The sequence below is a fragment of the Narcine bancroftii genome, unplaced genomic scaffold, assembly GCF_036971445.1.
Source record: "Narcine bancroftii isolate sNarBan1 unplaced genomic scaffold, sNarBan1.hap1 Scaffold_165, whole genome shotgun sequence".
NCBI lineage: Eukaryota > Metazoa > Chordata > Chondrichthyes > Torpediniformes > Narcinidae > Narcine > Narcine bancroftii.
This window is the reverse complement of record NW_027211900.1, coordinates 1,963,101-1,976,728: the sequence shown is the minus strand read 5'-3', so window position 1 is coordinate 1,976,728 and position 13,628 is coordinate 1,963,101. Positions and strand designations below refer to the sequence as shown.

The window sequence follows — 13,628 nt, the reverse complement described above, 5'->3', positions numbered from 1 at the left end:
AAAGCTAGAATATTATCGGACCATTCACCCTTGATATTGACAACAGAGTTAGAGGACATCCCTCCAAGAATGTATAGATGGAAATTAAACTCCATGCTACTTAAAAGGCAGGATTTTAGAGAATTCATTGAAAGACAAATTAAAATGTACTTTGAAATAAATACGGAATCAGTGAAAGATAAGTTTATACTATGGGATGCAATGAAAGCATTCATTAGAGGGCAAATAATAAGTTATGTAGCCAAGATGAAGAAGGACTATAATCAGGAAACAGAGCAGTTGGAAAGGGAAATAGTAAATATAGAAAAAGAATTAGCAATGAAGGAAGATACAACTAAAAGAAGAGAATTGGCAGATCAAAAAATAAAATATGAAACACTACAAACATATAAGGTGGAGAAGAACATAATGAAGACAAAACAGAAATATTATGAACTAAGGGAAAAAACGCACAAAATCCTAGCATAGCAGCTTAAGACAGAACAAGCTAAGAAAATTGTATTGGCATCAAGGAAAAAAGACAAACAAATCACATATAATCCAACGGAGATCAATGAAAACTTTAGAGAATTCTATGAACAATTATACCAAACTAAAAACGAAGGGAAAGAAGGCAAAATAGATGAATTTTTAACTAAAATTGAACTACCAAAATCACAAATAGAGGAATAAAATAAATTAACAGAACCATTTGAAATAGTAGAAATACAAGAGATAATAAAAAAAAAACTACCAAATAATAAAACACCAGGAGAGGATGAATTCCCAATAGAATTCTATAAAACATTTAAAGATTTATTAATTCCTCCCCTCCTGGAAGTAATCAACCAGATTGACAAAACACAAAGCTTACCAGATTCATGTAAAACAGCAATAATTACAGTAATACCAAAGCAAGGGAAAGATCCACTCGCACCAGCATCATATCGACCAATATCATTACTTAACACAGATTATAAGATAATAGCTAAACTATTAGCAAACAGATTAGCAGATTATGTACCTAAAATGGTAAATCTAGACCAAACTGGATTTATTAAAAAAAGACGCACAACAGACAATATTTGTAAATTTATTAACTTAATTCATGCAGTAGAAGGGAGTAAAGCGCCAACAGTAGCAGTTGCTTTAGACGCAGAGAAGGCCTTTGAAATGAAAGGGGAGGGATTAGACGAAGGGGCCCGAGAAATGAAGGCAGTGTTAGGGAGACATGAGCAGGGAAATGATGAAGCGGAATTCCGTCGATGCCCGTGTGTGTGTATAGGAGGCTGGTCTTTAGTATTTTCCATCCTTTTCGTATTGATCCAAGACTGGGCAAGACCACGTGTTGCCCATGTGCATATTCCGATGAAATGGTGTGGAATGGCCCCTGTTTATAAACAGGCATCTTCCACTCAAGTGGTTTCACATCCTCCTCAATCCCAAGGGTTTGCAAATAGATGAGGGAATATGGAATTGCTGCCAGGAAAGTACAACACGTCTTCAAACTAACAGGATTTTGCAATTTGTAGGAAACAACAGAAGATCACCTACAAAAACATAAGAAGACAGTAGGTGATCTTCTGAAATGGTTGGCAGTCGAGGGTCACTATGGAGTTCATATCACCGAAGACGAATTCTACGCATTAGGTGATGGTTTCCAGATGGAGGAAGAGGACGATGCGATGGGGTCATTTGCTGAGATGGGCGAAAGACTGAATGACCACCAGCAAGGCCTGAAGGTATGAACACTTCCAGGTGTTTTGGATAAGTGTATATTCGAACAATTGTAAAAATATTTTGGATTGGACTTTTCATCAGAACCTCTGATCAGTACAGATTTGATGAAAGGCGACTGACTAAATTTCACTTAAATAATGACTAACACAATTTCCAAATAATGTTGAATTGAATTTTGACGATCTTCTCCCAATCCTATTCAAAGATCTAGCAGATCCTCTTTCTAACTCAGTCCTACTTTCTGTTCTTTGCTCTGGCCCAGTCACGCAAGTGATGAGAGATGACGGGAATATGATTAACTCACTAATGAAGGGGCAGTGATTGACGATGGTCACAGAGGCCCTTCACTAACAATCTCACCATGGCAGCTTCTTAACAAAAACTCTTCACCTCAGTAATGCTGTATTCTCAGATAATGTGGATCTTGATGTTGTAAAGGGAAGAACCTCCTCCCCTATTTTGATAACTCCAGCACCCACTCATGTGATTAACTCTTTATAACCCATTGAATGGGCCATGCAAGCTATTCACAACCAAAAAGGGTTGAGGAAGCATACACCACCGGAATGAATTCTGGCGTAGCAACGTCACTGTTCGTCCACTCAACCAGGCCAGATCCTTGTGCAGATCTAGGGATTGGTTTGGAAAAGAGAGTGAGTAAGGCTACACCCCCTCACTACCACAATTTTCCTGTTGTTGAGGCAACTGTTGGTGACAGCAGGAGCAGAAAGACTCATCCCATGTTTCTCCAGGGGCTCCCTCAATTCTGATGTGTGGTAGCACCATTGTGCTAAATGGGATAGATTCAGAATAAATTGACAGCTGGAATCACAGTGGCCAAAAGGTACGATGGGCCTTTAACATTTGCAGCAGGAAAGTGTTACTTACCATCGTTAGTTCTCCCATTACAACCAAGACAAGTCATCACCATGGTTTAATAGGGAATGCAGATGCACATGAGGTGCCAGACTGATAATCTTACAACACTGGACAGTGGGCAGGCAATGCAGAAAAAAAAATAACATTCCAAAGACAGAATTAACCGCTGATGAAATTTGAGCTCTGTCGTCCTTCCGGCTGGGTCATGAACAGTAAACAGGAAAAGAGGGACCAACGGTCTCCTCATTCTCAGTGGTGGTAGGCCTCAGCTTCTGAATAACAATGTTGGGGTTAAGACACTTTCTAGCATGTTCCATCAGGTTCTTCCGACACCATCACAGAAATCACTTTCACCCTATTTGATTTACTTAGGAACACCAAGTGCAGCAGACAAATAGGACCAGACTCCATCACATTCGAAGTACTGGAGAAGTTCAGTCTAGATTTTTTTGCACCTCTTGTCACAGTTGATCCACTGACATCCTTCTGACAAAGTGACAAATTCTTCAGGTATCTGGTCCATCTACCAAAAGCAGGACAAAGCCATACTTTATTTAATCAGCTGCCCGATGGAAAGTGTGTCGCACACACTGTGACATAAAGTGGCATTGTTCACCAATAACCTGCATAATGGTACTTCAATTGGGTTTTGTCACATGACTCCAGGTCTCCTTCTCACTGTGGTCCTAACATGGACCAGCCACTTTGAGTACTGTGATAACTAAAACAGATCAGAGGCTACCTGTCAAGCAGTAGGTGGCGAACCTTTGCTCCGCACTTGACTGGATGAGCACAATTCCCAAAGGGCCCAAGGACCTCAACAGCAGAGCAAAGCAGTTGGCTTGATTAGCCCTCCATTCATTCTCTCCACTGAGGTAGTCCTGTATTCTATCAACGGAGTGAACGACATCTACTCGACTCCAAGAATATGTCCAAAGAGGAGCCTTCTGACATGGAGAGGGACGTGCATTAGGTCCGTAGGAACATTACTACCTGCTGATTCCCCTCCACACTCCCCTCCCTTCTAACTGGGAAAGATATTGCCGTTCGTTCAGTTTGGGCCCTGGCAGGGACACCTGCATCTTGAAGCACTAATGTGAAAATGATAATTACCCAGAATGTTTTCACTCAAATGGGGATAGATTTTCACGTTTGTCATTCCTTAATATGCAGTGCTCAAGTCAGATTTTCATCGTTAAAAAAGAGCAAAGATCTTTAAACATTTACCAATTGATGTTATCTTCTTTTCGTAAAGCATTGCTTAACATGTATGCAAATTATTGCCCTGTGTGTGCTTGACAGCCTGGTTTGTTTTGGAATAATGCGACTTGAATAAAGTCTTGTCAAGTCCAAAGGATGTTGAACCAAATGGTAAAGATAAATACAATAAAGTCACCGTTATGTCTCTGTGTGGGAGGCTTCTTAAATAGCAGAAGAGATTTTACTTATTGATGCCTTCCACCATGCCAGGAAATGTTCATACTCACATAGACATGCACCCCACATTGGTGCACGACATTTACGACAGTGAGACGGGTGTGTTATCTCGTCAGGATCATGTGAACTCTTTTGTAACTTCCTAGGAATACACCCTTCTCACTGTGGTAACCGTCGTGCACTACTGGGGGGCACCTATACATGAGTATGAGTGTGAACAGTTTCCTGAGATGGTGGAAGGCATCAGTAAGTAAACTCCCTTCTGTTATTTGAATCTTGCATCTTTAAGTTATTTAAGAATCCTCCCAGGTAACACGGAGACAGAACATGTTGGCAGTGGTCGGTCTGAGAGAACAAGAATAAAACTATAAAATGGATTGGAAGTGACTGAAATCTGAAGGGGAAGAAGAGAAAAAGTACACCTGGAAATGAATGGCTGGTGCAACAGCAGTTCACCCAGTGATGGACAGGAGGCTGAAGACATGGTTGAATCGTTTAAAACGTTTCAGCAGATGTACAATTTAGCAGTGAAAAGCTATTTTAAAAATGCAACAGCGAGGAGAAGGTTAGTTCTATACATGTCTGGACAGGGGAGCCAGGCCGTGACTTATTTAATAGCTGAGAGCTTACGGGGTGGAGAAAAATGATCCAGAGCAGATATTTGCAAAGGTTGTTTCTCACCTTGAACTCAGCTCTAATCCTAGACTTGAATGCAATGAATTTCAAGGTTTTGTGTAAGAGACTGATGAGACTGTTACTAACTTCCTTACTACACCAAAAATTAATGCTGCAAAATGCAGATGGAAGGATATAGAGGAAAGATTAGCTGATCCACTAATATGCCCATCCTGAAGTGCAAAAGTCTCTTCTAGGGAAGGATAGCTTGAAATTGGCCAAAGACTCTGACACAGCCAGAGTCTTCAAAGCCACGAGGACGCAAATGAAATCCCTATCAATGCAGACCCACCCACAGCAAAGAGAAGGAAGGGTTGATGCTATAAAAAATACAATCAGAAAAGTGCCACCCCCAGGACCTGTAGGAAGGGCAGCGGACAACACCCCTCCGTGACCAAAATGATTGCCCCGCATACGGTTCATAATGTGGAGCCTACGGCATAGCAAACCACTGGGCGAAGATGTGCAAGTCTGGCGTGAAGGAAACAGTGATACCAGTGAAGAAAAAAGACAAGAAGATCCACCATCTCTTAAAAATGTTGACACACTCATATACATAGACATCCACCCCACAGTTACTTCAGTGAGAAGGGTGCATTCTTACACAGTTACAAACTAGTTCACATTCTCCTGACTAGATCACAGTCACCTCTCGTTAGATTTCACGTGTTCTCTTTTACATCATGAAAGAATATTAAATCCCTGAATTGAAAGTTAAGGATGAGATCATTCAAATGACAAAAGTTTAATGTGCTTAAGTTTAAATAAAAGTAAGTCTGTTTGACAGGGAAGGGACTGTGTACAAATACTGAAGGAGAGGATTTATTTTCTTGTCAGTCAAATTAAATATGGAATATATTCTACTCCATCTCAGCAGGATTCATCCTTTGACACAAGCAAAGAATTGTAGATCAAGGTAGTTGATTAAACCTCCGAAAGCATAAAACCATTTAGATTTCTGGACTTGAAGTATGTTTCCTGTGTGTATTTAAGGGTGTTTTGGTACCCTGATTTTTAATAAATTGGGAAACTTGAATATTTTATTTCAATTGCAAATGCAATAAATAGAAACCTTACCTCCCCCAAGACAACTTGGAGCAATAAAAATGAACCTAGGATTGTTTCTTTTCTAGGAACATCGCCAAAAGTTGTCCCAGAAAGAGCAAGAGTTGGTTTTGGCCATAGAGGCAGCTCAGACTTTCCTGGAACAAAATGTCCAGGACCCTTTGCGAGACGAGGAAGTTGCACTGCAGGAGAACTTGAATGTCTTGATGGAGGAGTACGAATCCGCTTTATCAAGTGCAGATTCTCAATTAAACGTGATTGAGGATCTGCATCTAGAACTGCAGAAGTTCCGAAAAGGTGAGGGAAAGTATTCATTTATTTTCCAGATTACTATAAAATACTATTTACTGAGAGTTAAAAAGAATTCTAAGTAAGACAACTGAAAGCTACATGTGGTTTGGAATAACCCCAACTTGTAATTATTACAGGATCCTGTCAATGTGTCAAAGTCTATATAATCTGGTATTATTTGATCATTTTGATTATTTCACCATTATATTCCTTTAAACAGATAATGATGAATTTGAAACATTAATGATTCATTCAGAAAAGGAACTACAAAAAATAAAAGCTGAGGAATTTGACTCCACGTCATTGACATTCAAACTTAAGAAGCAGAAATTCCTCTTCAATGATCTTCAGTTTCTCAAAGGGGATCTAAGATACCTCAGACGATCTTGGAAAAGTCTCTTCGATGCTGCCTTTCTCTTTGAAATCAGGAATGCAATTGAAAGCTACAAGATCCCAATTGATCCTGATGCCATAAGCCAACGTGTGGAGGAGACGGTTGAAAGCGCCGATGCTCGCTTCAACGCACTTCGATCAGAAGTATGACATATCTCCTTTTTTTTGACTAATAGCATTTAAACTCCAATTTTACTTTAGATCAGTAACATGAGAGCATTTTGATAGACTGAGCAACTTGTGTAAGTTTTAGTCTTATAAGAGTGGCTCTGGAAAAGGTTTGCGGCTGTGATTAATAATACCCATGAAGAACAGGAACAATGATCAAATATTTCCAGTATTGTGGAGCTTTCTTGGTGGCCAAACTCACTCGAGTTGGACAGAGACCACTGCAGAAAATAAGTCATGAACTCATTTCCTTTTAATAAAATCAAATGTCGAACAGATCATAATTGGTGAAGATTTTCCAGACTGGCCTCCCACGTGCATTTGTCACTGAACACGGTGTAATGTGTCCAATCCACAAAGGTCACCTCGCTGGCTCAGTATGTCCTAAACCCAAGGGTTAGGCTTGAATGGCATAACAGAAATGCAGAGTGTTCGGCTGGAACAAGCCCAGCCCCAAAAGAATTTCTGTCTAATCTTCACTGACACACTAAATTTGTGAAGGTTTTCAATGCTTCTGATATATTCCTGACCATCAGTTTATTTTGAAAGCAAACTCAAAATATTAATTAAAAGATTTATTGACATAACAAGAAAATGGAACAGTACGGCAGGGTAACAGGCATTTCACCTTTGGTGAGGAGTGAACATTGCCTTTTTGTCTGTGACCCTCAAAAAACTTGATGCAGGGAACAAAAAAATGATAGTTGGCATAAGTAATGGACCAGTAATGTATCGCTTGACCCATTTTGGATCGATTGGACACTCGATATTTGATCGCATCACAAAATCGTACATTTTAAAAATCCACATACTCATTCATTTCTTTCACTCTATAGTGCATTGGACTTGGAATCCGTCTTAGCACCAAGGTATTTGAACAATGGCAAGAGAAGGCAGATGAGCTGCGTTTGTGGCTAGAGAGAGTAGAAAGAGAAAGACGAATGGTTCAGCTGGAGGCCATCCCTAATCCAGAAATCTTGCAGCAAGAACTTGAAAATATCATGGTAAATTAAAGTTGTTATTTCATAAATCACTGTGTAATGTTGCTTATTCTAATTTACGAGTAGAATGATGAATGCTTTGAAATAATGATAATGTGCACATCCAATAACAGTGGTTAAGGCCACATGGGAGGTTGTAAGTTTGGCACCTGAAATAGGAAGTTGAGCTCCATTCATTCCAACTTGATCAGGTTTTAATGGGAGCCTGATGAAGATCCAACAGCCAATTTGTTTCCAGATGGTGGGGGCGAGATTGGAAACTGTAACAAAGAAGCCAAACAGTTCTGCTCTCATTGTGTGTCTATTTTCAGTATGGGTTTCCTCAGACCTTATCCATGTTTAATGGGGGCCTAAGAAAATGGTGGCAGAATTTTGGACGACCTCCAAGATTATAACAGCAGAGCAAAAAATCTCAGCAAATCATTAATGGGATCATCAGGTGCAGAGACGATAACTCCATAGATGGGGGTTTCAGGAACAGGTGAAGGGGGGTGGGAGGAAAGTGGTGATTTGGAGCACATTTGGAGGTAAGATTTGTTTGCAAAGTGGCAGAGATTGATTTATTCCAAAGAAGTATTCGAACCATAGAACCTTACAATATTACAGAACAGAAACAGGCCCCTTTGGCCCTTCTTGTCTGTTCCGAACCCTTTTTCTGCCGAGGCCCTCTGACGCACCTAGTCCATAGCCCTCCATACCTCTCCCATCCATGTACCAGTCCAAATTCTTTTCAAATTAAAAATTGAGCCCACAGTCACCACTTCAACGGACAGCTTGTTCCACTCTCCCACCTCTTCACTCTGTGTGAAGACGTTCTCCCTCATGTTCCCCCTAAATTTATCCCCTTCACCCTTATCCCATGTCCTCTGGTTTGTATTTCACTTGCTCTCAGTGGAACAAGCCTACCTATATTTACTCTGTCCTCCACATCATTTTAAATCTCTCTCTCAATTCTTCCCTCATTCTACACTCCAGGGAATAAAATCATAACCTGTTTAACCTTTTCCTACAACTCTGCTCCTGACGTCCAGGCCACATCCAAGTCAATCTCTGCACAATTGCCATCCTTCCTGCAGTTAGGTGATCCAAACTGCACACAATAATCCAAATTGTGTCTCACCAATGAAAATTATACTTTATCCTTTGATTGATCAAGGTCAATGTGCCAAAAGTTCTCTTTGCAACCCTATCCACATGTGACACCATTTTCAGAGAATGAGGTGTCTGTATTCCCAGATCCGTCTGTTCTATCATACTCCTCACTGCCCGACTGGTTACCATGTATGTCCTTTCTTGGCTTGTCCTTCCAAAATGCAACACCTCACACTCATCTGCATTAAATTCCATTTGTCAGCCCATGTTTCCAGCTGGTCCTGATCCCTCTTCAAGCTTTGAAAACCTTCTTTAGTGTCCACAACACCTGCAAGCTTACTCATCCAATTTACCCCATTATCATCCACATAGCCTTCCTGGTTTCTTTCTTGAGGTTTTTTCTTGCATTTTCTATACTCTTCAAGCACCTCATTTGCTCTGTGATGTCTATACCTGCTGCACACCTCTCTTCTTCCAAACCAGATTCCTAAGCCTGCTAATCTTGACAGGAACATGCAAAGTCTGTACTCTCCAAATTTCACCTTTGTAGGTCTTCCACTCACCCCGCACATACTTCTCCAGGTCAACACCTTCTCATTCCTTTCTAATTTCCTCAAATTGGCCTTTCTCCAATTTAAAATCTCAACCCGAGTCCCAGACCTATCCTTTTCTATCATTAACAAAACTAATGGCATCATGTTGACTGGAGTTGATGTTTGAGGAATTGGAATTTTCATCAGAAAGACAAATCAGAAAGTTTTGCTTTATTGAGGTGGAGGGCATTTCTGGTCTTGCAGTCAGAGAAAAATCGGACCATTTATTGCAATAATGGCCTGGGATTGATGGTCATGGAGAAAAGCTGTGGGCCATTAAGTGCTCGAGAGAATAGGAGTTGCAAACGGGTCAGATTGCTGAGGGAGAACACATATTTACCTTTGAAGGATGATGGATTGGGGAGAGGGGTCATCTGGAGTAAAAGTAGACAGGGAGAAAAACGCTAATGCAGAATAACCCTCTGCAGCCAAATCTATGTCCATTAGTGGTGAAAAGCCAAATGAGTTCTTCAGCATTATTTTATCAATGCTGATGTAAATCTAAGCATCAGAACATTTTTAAATATTTTCTTGTGACCTTGATGGTTTGCAAGGGGACTTCAGGGCCGGTCAAGAGATGTAAACAAGATAAAGATGATGAGCTCAACAGCATCAGAAAATGCTCAAACATCAGGCGTATTAAATACCTCGAAGCATTAATGAGTAATGAGTAATGATCAATAGAAAGTTTGATCTGGTTGTTTGAGAAAATTCCAATATCCTGTGGTTATTGGGTCCTTGAAAATGTTCGCCTCCTCACCCCAAAGCAGGCCAGAGAGTTGTTGGTATTTATGATAATTTATAGAATCGCCTTCACAGGCTGTTTATCTCCTTGACCCAAAGACAATATCGAAATTAACCAAGGCATCGGCAAATCTAAGATATACAGAAATAAATATTAATTTTATTGTGAATGAGTCATTGTGTCATTTTGAAATCACAGGTTCTTCAGGGAGAAATTTCTGAACATGAAGATGGTGTCGAAAAGTTACAGGAGGCAGCAAAGTGCCTGCTGAATTTGAGCAATGACGTTGTTCCAAATATAGTCCAGCTTCGAAAGACCACAGGTACCATTTCAACATTTGATGTTTAGATCAAAAGGTGGTTCTCTAATTCCAACAAATACAAGTGATGCTTCCAGCTGGTAAATTAGACATTTTCAAATTGTGCAAATTACCAGTGGGGACCCACCAACCTCTTTGAACCATTCTAAAATATTTCTTGCAATTGATTGGATTTCAAATGTTGAATCATCTTTACCTAGCACGTCATAAATAGGCTATCATTTCATAAACAGCTCTGAAAATGACCATTTACTAAAGAACTGTGCACACTTCAATGTTTGAATAAAATGCAGTATTTAAGAAAGTTCAATCGAACTTTCTCCACTGAATTGTGGTCAGTGATTCAGACTCGTAGGCCAGAATCGCAATAGTATTGCAAAATGTGTGTTTATTGAATGAAATTTCTGCTCGAGTGGTGCATCTTAGAAGTGTTGGGTCTTATAAAATTGTTGCATTAAAGGTACTGAATTGAGAACCATATTTGGAGCGTTGGAAATGAAAATGGCGGCAAATGGGAATTCTTGCAGTGAATTCGTTGAAAGTGATGCTCTGCGATTATTTAATAAAGCAGCCAGGCTCCAGTCATGCATACTTGTCCGTGGCTCATCAATTAAAGAGAAGATTGAATGATTGGAAACCAGACAACTTCCAATCATAGAAACAAGACTGGAAATAGGAAACATATGTTAAAATATGCCAGCAAGGCGGTGAAGTCACGAGCTCCATCGAAATGTTAATGTTGCTTTTCTTTTTTCCAGATGCTCTATCAGCTCATTTATTTTTATACATTTTTGTTTCCTTTCCTAAACCTCAGAAATTCTATATTTTCCGTTTGTCTTGTTGATCAGTTATTAATAGAAATAGAGGGTATGTAGAAATGGTAGAAGGTTAAGCAGCGGCCATTTACCAAGTGTGAACATCTGGCAAACATGCAGCCAAGGAAGTGTTTAGGGCTGTGATGTCTCAAAGACCCCCCAATGAGAGGGGATTTCTCATGCTGTGCTGGGAGGGCACTGAAGATCCATGCATCTGAGCACCTGAAGGGCGGGATACAGTTCTGGTGAGAACGGTTGCAGCTGCTCTCAGAGTCTTCTCTATTCAGCAGGGTATTCTTTGTTGTTCCTGCTCCTCCCCGGCCCCAGCTCCCCCCCACTTCACCTGCTCCTCTCGATGAGTAAAAGGCCTTGAAGTCAACATGTTTTCAACAGAGTTGCACAACTGTCCCTCTCTTTCTCTCTCCATTTTCTTTTGCAAATGTCCCTTCCTTTTCACTGTTCTTCATTTCACTTGTCTGCTATTTCACGTTGATTCCCTCCAAACTTTTTTCATTCCTTGCTCACCTTTTCTCTCGTCATCTTCTGTTCTGCATTGCTTTAAATATTACTAAACCCACAGTTCTCTCTCCAAACCAAAAAAATGTGTTTGTTGGGAAGAAAACACCGGAAACATGGTAAATCTTTGAAGACATTTTTAAATGTATGTGTAACAGAACCTTGTGTTCATTTTAGCTACCATCGAACAGAGATTCCAGCGTTTGCGTCAGGAAACATCAGAGCAGAAGAGGACGTTGGAACGGACAAATGTCCAAGTGGAAGATCTTGAAGGTTTACTTTTACCTGGCACTTCTCACCACTGCGATTTTGGAAATGTTTTATTTCTGGATTGATGAAGCAGGATCGTTGACCTAGTTGAGAAACATTGCTATTTTGCACACATAACTGGTCCCTAATAGCAATGCAGGATTGACCAGATGATGTTGATTGCAAGATAAATCTTGGCTGAGACAATTACAGTCCAGATACAGGACATCTCGGCCCCTCGAGTCCACACCGATTTAAGTGGGCTACTCTAGCCCCACTTACCCACTCCCTGTCCATAACCCTCCAATCCCCTCACATCCAGGCAGCTATCCAACTTGTTCTGAAATGACACAGGAAGTTACATCCCAGACCCTGGCACCAATCTGTTTCCTTAATCGTATCCACAGAATCCACAATTTGTCATCCTGACCATCGAATCCCCTATAACTATTACCCTCCTCTTCCTTTCCCTACCCTTTTGGGCAACAGAGGTTGACCTTGTGCCAGAGATACAGCCACTGATTCCTTCCCCAGCCTGAATGCTCCTCAAGGAGGTGTACCATTTGTTGAGTGCTTCAGTCACAGGTGCCCCCTCCTGTATCTGTCTCTTCCCTTTCCCCTCTCCTAACTGGAACCCACTGATCCTCCTCCTGTGGCCCTGTTGAGACCACCTGGCTATAGCTCCTATCTATGATGGCCTCACTCTCACTGACCAGGTCGAGGTCATTGAGCTGCAGCTCCAATTCCCTAACACGGTCCCTGAGATGCTGCAGCTCAGTACACCTAGTGCAATCGTGGATGTCCAGGAGGTCGAAGACTCCAGGACCTTTCACATCTGACACTGAAAAGAGCAAACTGCTCTCACACTCAACCCTTCTCTCTTCCCCCTCACCTTAGAAAGAGAAAATAACAAAAAAAATATAGTCTTACCTTAATCTAGATACACTCGACCTCAGCCTCTACTCGCTGAACCCTCTCGAGCCAAAGCCTCGAAACCCCACTCTTTCACCAGGCCACTACTCACTGGGCCACTCCTCGCTGGCCTCTCCTTTGCGTTTCCCTCCTTTTATCGGCCTTGACCAATTAAACCTGTCACTCTCAACTCGCTCCACCTCCGAACACTGTCCAAACTCTGGTCTCCGCCTCCTCCGACTCACTGCTCGAACCGACTAGGCCCGAGGCCGGGTAAAGAACAGAATTTATTGTACGATAGAATCTTGTATGTTCTTTAAAAACCATATAGGATGTGGTTTAAGGTCTCATCCAAAGCAATTGCATCCACTCATGCAATTTGATTTCACTACTTCCCCAATGTGCCATTTAGAAATGCACAGAATGACGTGGATGTTGCTTCTCTTCACCATCTGAAACAAGTAAATGGGTTCTTACTATTAAAGCTTCTGCCTCGCATGTTCGAAGTTTGAAAAAGATCAAAGCTGGTGCATAGTTTCATGCATCCACAAGTGTATAAAAAATGGGTTGTGGCAAATCATCGGCAATTATCCATGCCTGCTGCATCCAGGCATATTTGAAGATTGGAGCACGACTGCAACGCCATGTCAACTGTGGCGGATTAACTACCACTCCAGGCTGAGCTTTAGTAAAGCCCCCCTAACCTTGCCTCCCTGCCCCACTCTTTGCTGAATCGAATAAAGTGACATTAAGTTACTT

At 41.1% G+C, this 13,628-nt stretch overlaps 1 protein-coding gene across 3 annotated transcripts in view; it reads left to right on the top strand.

Annotated features, from left to right (window-relative positions):
- LOC138750547 (microtubule-actin cross-linking factor 1-like) overlaps window positions 1-13,628 on the top strand; it is a 38,874-nt gene that overhangs the window by 13,727 nt on the left and 11,519 nt on the right. For 2 of the 3 annotated variants that reach the window (XM_069912637.1, XM_069912640.1), the window contains exons 2-7: window positions 1,512-1,721; window positions 5,844-6,072; window positions 6,287-6,603; window positions 7,464-7,631; window positions 10,257-10,380; window positions 11,886-11,981. In XM_069912637.1, coding sequence (XP_069768738.1) covers window positions 1,512-1,721; window positions 5,844-6,072; window positions 6,287-6,603; window positions 7,464-7,631; window positions 10,257-10,380; window positions 11,886-11,981 — 1,144 coding nt within the window. The remainder of the gene's footprint in view (window positions 1-1,511; window positions 1,722-5,843; window positions 6,073-6,286; window positions 6,604-7,463; window positions 7,632-10,256; window positions 10,381-11,885; window positions 11,982-13,628) is intronic. The other variant, XM_069912638.1, reaches the window with a different exon arrangement.